The sequence below is a fragment of the Furipterus horrens genome, unplaced genomic scaffold (assembly GCF_987537825.1).
Source record: "Furipterus horrens unplaced genomic scaffold, mFurHor1.1.pri manual_scaffold_2, whole genome shotgun sequence".
NCBI lineage: Eukaryota > Metazoa > Chordata > Mammalia > Chiroptera > Furipteridae > Furipterus > Furipterus horrens.
Window position 1 is genome coordinate 205,640,193 of NW_028327172.1, and position 6,000 is coordinate 205,646,192.

Consider the following 6,000-nt stretch of genomic DNA (forward strand, 5'->3'; position numbering starts at 1 on the left):
TTCTTTTTTAAAGAATCCACAACAAAATGAAAACAAAAATTTAAGTTCCGGTAGGAGGCATTTACTAAATAATTTCTAAATAACTGAGAGAAAATAAAACCGAATTATCTGAGAAACTAAAACACAGAACTACAACATAAACTCACCCACTGAAGGTGACCGGTGAGAATTAAGAGGTGTTTCCCTAGTGAATCTGTGAGTCAGCCCGTGCAGAGAACAGAGCCGGCCCGGGAACAATCATCACAGTAACTAATGAAAGGATTATCTGTCCTATCATAGGCTGGCCTGACTGGTTCCTCTCCCCCATAAGCAGAGCAGTTGGTGCTGCCTTTACCCCATGTTGTAGCCCTAAGAAATGCTTAATGAAAATGAGCGATGTGACTGGGAAGGATTCCTAAGAAAGGTAGAATGGTACTGAGCTGGTCAATGAAAGTAGAATTCTAGAGCGGAATGTGAACATGAAGGGCAGTGGAAAAAGAAAACATAAGAGGGAAAATCATAAACACCCTTCCTTGAAGTCCTCCTTATCTGGCAGTCACTGAGGTTTAAGCCTTGGCTTCCTCCCTCATACACGTTGTCCTTTCAGGAGAAGACTGAGTGCCCGTGGGTTTCCAGAGTGAGCCCTGTTTCAGTTCAGTAGAATGATCTAACTTCAAAGGGAGCCTAACTCAGTTACGAATAGCAATAAACATATTCTTTCATTCATAAACATGAACAGGTACTCAAGGATGGCCATCCTTTTGACAAAAACAAATAGCCTGAAAGATAAAGACCCAAATAAACAAATAACCCAAAGATCTCAAAGAAATACCATTAGGTCTGCGAGCCAAGTGTCGCTGGTTCAATTCCCAGTCAGGGCACATGACTAGGTTGCACGTCAGGTCCCCAGTTGGGGGCGTGAGTGAGAGGCAACCACACAGTGATGTTTCTCTCCCTCTCTTTCTCCTTTCCCCTCTCTCTAAAAATAAACAAACAAATAAAGTAAAGCTCATGGGAATTAAAAAAAAAAAAAAAAAGAAATACCATTAAAAAATTACAAAAGAAAGAAAACTTATTATTAAACTAACATTTTAAAAAATATTTGAGGGGTGACTACATCCAGAAAGCAAAACATGGCTTCTTCAAAATGAAGCAATCAAGAATAAGAATGACTTCCTAAAACTTAAAATTATGATTGTCACAGTTAAATATTCAATAGACTGGTTGAAAAATAAAATGAATGACTCTAAAGTCCAAATTAGTAACCTTGAATAGAAAGTTGAGGAAGTCAAATTTTCAAAGAAGCACGAAATGTAAGATAAAGTTCTCTGATATTCACTCAGTGACATTTCAAAAAAAAAAAGAAAGAGAGAGAGAGAGAGAGAGAGAGAGAGAGAGAGAGAGAGAGAGAGAGAGAGAGAGAGAGAAACATCAGGATTAGGAACTTTGCAGGTAAGAAATCTGAGGCTTAGACAAGTCGCTTAACTCTTTAGTGGTTCACAAACAGGGTCGGGATATTCCAGCTGTGTTCCACTCAAAAGCCCAAGGTTGAAATTCAATCAGCACATGGAAGTGTGGCCCCAATGGCCGTTCAGAGCTGGCACCCACATTGATAAGTTAGTATGGGTGCCAGCCTGGTTCATAACAGCTATTTGCAGCCGGCCTCTCCTCTGAATGGCCAAGGAAGACACTACCCCGTCCCATATTGATTGTTCACAGAGCATATCCACTCTCATTAATCAATGCAGGTGTCCATCTACTCTACACCTGTTGTTTACAGTTGGCATCTGATTGGTAATTGTATCAGCTGCCAAATATTAAATATCATCCCTGCATTAGCCCATTCTCTTTCAGTGATACCACATAATTTCACTGTACAATCAGAAAAGGGGGCAATATTTGAGATTTTTTGTGAATCTTAAACTTGAAGGTGAAGGAAAGAAATGAGGGTGGTTTCTATCATAGCAACTTTAGAGCTACAAGTTTTACGGAAAAACATTGGCCTCTCTTCTTTCTTTTTCCCTACCCACCATGCTGGTAGTCTGTTTCCCCTCCTTTCTTAGGTGGTTCAGACAAAGAATAGGTGGGCCCTGTTCTAGAAGCCTACCAAAGGTAGCCAGAAGATCAATTCCCCAGCTGGAATGTCTAATCGGAGGGCTTAGCAGAATATAGGAACCAAGATGCATAGCTAACAATGTTTGAATGGAAAAAGGAAACAGGGAGCAGTCTAATGAAATATGAGATGAATGAAATGGGCCTCCAGCTTAGAATTGTGGGGACCAACTGAGTGTCGAAAAGGTACCAGAGAAGAAACAGCCTCGATAGAATCACCACGAACTGGCCCTAAAACCAACTATTTTGACTGCCCTATTTCTTCCCCCATTTTTTTCATGCAAAATTTACCCCCAATTTCTGAACTATAGAATCTCATCTTTGACACACCAAGACTGATAATGGCCAAAGATGGAGGTCAGCGCCAATTTCTGCCAACACAAAGTCAAAGTCAAAGTTAAGTCAAAATCCAAACATTATATTCGTATCCAGTGCAGCATCGAGGTTGATAATGACATTCATAAAACTGAGGGCTTTTGCTTCCTTAGGAACCACAAACCCAGGTCCCACAAGGAAGTGCTGACAGGGTAGTTTAGACATTGTTCGGGATTTGTGGAGATTTGCAGAGCATTTTCACCCTTAGGAACCTTTCCTGACATCACTGGGAGTTATAAGCTAATGACGACTGTAGAATTGGGTCCTAAATGTCATTTTCATAGCTCCCCCAAGGCTTACCAAGGAGAAAGTAAATAAAATGCCATTAAGCTACCTGCTGTTTTGTGCCTCGTATCATCTCCAGCCAGAAACAGAGGTGCAGTCATCTTTGGAAAGGGTTAAAAATCATGGGAATCTTTCTGTACTTTGAAATATTACATAAGACTCACTTCTGTAAAATGATAATTATCCGCACTTTGTCCTCTGTCTCCTAATAAATAACTTTTACAGGTTTTACAATGTTTGTTACAACCCACCTAAAACATATAATTTTCCTCCTGTTTATACCGCTTGTTTAATATTTATTAGATCTATACTGTGCTTTCCTCCAAAAGGCTCAAGGTACCACACAGAAATTTTCTATAATAAACAGTACGTTACACTCATCTTTAAAACCATAAACAGGGAAGTCACCTGAGTGGTGGCAGAAAGGATATGAACGAGGACAGGAAGAAGGAAGAAGAGCCATGGGTCTGGGGAAACACGTGGCCAAATAGTCAGTATATTTAGGAAACACAGCGACCCAAAGGCTCTGTCCCACCTCTTTCTACCAGCCCCGCCTGCAAAGACCCTGACAGCGCCTTCTCTTCCAAATAACAGAACCCAAACAACTCCAGTGCAGCTCAGGGGTGTGGTGTGGGTACACAGGTGAGTGGGGAAGGGGCGGAGTATGCTGGGTATCATTTTGCAAACCAAGATACCTACACAGACAACTATGTTTTGAAAATCAGTGTAAAGAGATGTACAGCAATGTGTTATAACACACTTTTATAACAAATTGCCAAAACGTTAGATTTCTTTTCTTTTTTCCAACAAATACAATTCAGGTTCAGTTCCGCAGTTCTGCTGAGTACCTGGGACCTCCAAAGGCTCTGCAGATTCTCAGAGGCCAAGGCAGCCCAAAAGATCAAAGATTCTCAGAGATTCTTAGGCCACGTAGATTTGGCAAAGCCACACGTTGGTGTCCTGCGTGTGTGGTCTGTGCGATGGTGGCAGGGTATTTAAACAGCAACTCTCCCAGCAGCTGCTGGTACAATGACCAAGAAAGGAGATATTCTAACTTGTAGTCCAAAGGAGAAATGGGCATTTTCACTAAATAGAGCAGAGAAGTAACTCACCTGCCAGTGCAGACGAGAGAATCTAGCCAGAGAAAAGAACAACAGTACTACCATTACTATGAAGAGTTACAGTAGTTACTAGTGTTAAGAGCAACAGTGTTGTTGTTGGTACCTGGTTACTATGTGCCAGGCGCTCTTGTGCTCCCATGACATGTGCTAACTGGTGCCGTCTCCTGAACAAACCTACAAAGTGGCCATGACCGTTACCCTAATTTTACAAATAAGGAAACTGAGACGAGTTGTTGGCCCAAAGTCACTCAGCTAGGAGAGGCCTGCACTGGGATTGAGACCCAGCCCAAAAGGGTAGGTAAGAGGCAGCAACGAGCAAATGGATAGGCGTCACTGCGTGAGTTCACGAAGACAGCAGGCACGTGGGCTCACGGCCCCTCCCTAAAAGCTGCTGACGACAGTAAACAGCACAAGAGCCGGTTTGAGGTGACCAATAGATGTTTTTCTCACATTGATTTCTCGATCTCTCTTTCTCTCCCTCAAATCAATGAACATATCCTTGGGTGAGAATTAAAATGAAACAAAAAGAGAGAGCAAGACCCCACACCTAGGGGGTCTGGCTCCAGAGCCCACTGTCACAGTCGCCATGCTATGCTGCTTCTAGATCCTGGTTCTTTCCCCTTCATTCCAGGTATCTCTCTCCATCTCTCTGTGACCCACTCTGACCTGCCTGACCTCTTCCCAGCTTCTGTCTCTCGTTTTCATTCCTAGAGCGCCAGCCTCTTTCATTACCCAATATTTTCCCAGCCAGTAGGAAAAGTTGTTTTCAGGGGCGTCGGGGCAAATGCGTTGAGGAAACCGAGGACCAATGCCCAGAGCAGCTGAGGAACGTAAACGGGTGTCTGGGGAAAGCTTGGACTGAACGGAAAACACAGCAGCAGCTTAGCGTTCAACTGTCACCTCCGCCACCACCCTGGGACCTCAGCAAGGGATCGTGGCCTGTGAGCCTCATCCGTGTGAAAAGGGACTCAGTTTCATTTACACAGTTAGGGGCTCCGCAACCCCCTTCTTTCTTCTCCTCGCCCCACCCTCCCCCCGAGACATGCGGAAGCCTCCAGAAAGAACTCATCCCAGCCCTGCAAAGGGAAAGGGGCTTCTCCTACCTTCCACCTGATACGCTGCGGTGGCCGCCCCCCAGCCAAACCCCTCTGGGAAAGCCATGGTGCAGGGCGCACAGCGGGCCACCTTCGAGACTCAGCCAGCAGGAGCCCTGCGCCCTTCGGTCCGCACAGCCCAGGCACTGTGCAAGCAGAAGGTGAACTCTCAGCACCACAGGGGCACAGCATGCAGCTGTGTATGCAAATGAGAAAGGGCCAGATTCAGGGCTCCCACTTGACTGGCCACCGCCTTGATAAGGTGAAAACACTTTGGACCTGGCGAGCAGGCAAGCCAAAGCCATGTCCTTTCCCCCCAGGTGCCACTCCCTGCTCGGAACAGAGCCAGCGACTGGGACCGTCTGGCTTCAGCAGGTTACCTGTTCATCTGACCTTTTGCCTTTTAATGAAATACATGGACATTGTTCTTTAAAGCCACACAACTTTGCTAGAATTTTCCTTTAAACAATGTCTCCCAAATCCTAATCCCTGCTCCTTAGTGGTAACTATTTCCAACTATTTTTTCTGTTCCAGTACCCCTGCCTCCTCCTCCCCACCTGACCTTATTTGAGGGAGATTCATTCCAAGACACCCCGTGGATGTCTGAAACCTCTATACATCATATTTATTGGTTCTTACACACACATATACCTATGATAGAGTTTAATGTATAAATTAGACACAGTGAGGTACTAACGACAATAACTAATAATGAAATAGAACACTTTTAACAATATGCTGTCGTAACAGTATGGAAAGAGGTCTGTCTCAAACTATTACTGAGCTGCCCTCACCTCTCTCCTTGTGATGCTGTGGGATGATACAAAGTCTGTGTGACGAGCGGAGGTGACTGTTGTGGGCACTGTGACACAGCACTAAGCTACTGTTGCCTTTGGGGCCATTTTTAAGTAAAGTAAGAGCTGCTGGAACACAAGCATTGCGCTACCAGCATGGTCAACCTGATAACCTCCTAACAGAGTGTGTCTACAGCGGGGAGACGCTGGACAAGGGAATGAGTCAGGTCTTGGGCAAGA

At 44.4% G+C, this 6,000-nt stretch overlaps 1 protein-coding gene across 1 annotated transcript in view; it reads right to left on the reverse strand.

The window, feature by feature from the left end:
- Positions 1-5,099, reverse strand: part of LOC150020308 (cytosolic beta-glucosidase) — a 111,230-nt gene extending 106,131 nt beyond the window's left edge. The window contains exon 1 of the mRNA XM_090268205.1: positions 4,976-5,099. Coding sequence (XP_090124331.1) covers positions 4,976-5,033 — 58 coding nt within the window. The 5' untranslated portion in view covers positions 5,034-5,099. The remainder of the gene's footprint in view (positions 1-4,975) is intronic.
- Between the last annotated feature and the right edge of the window lie 901 nt (positions 5,100-6,000).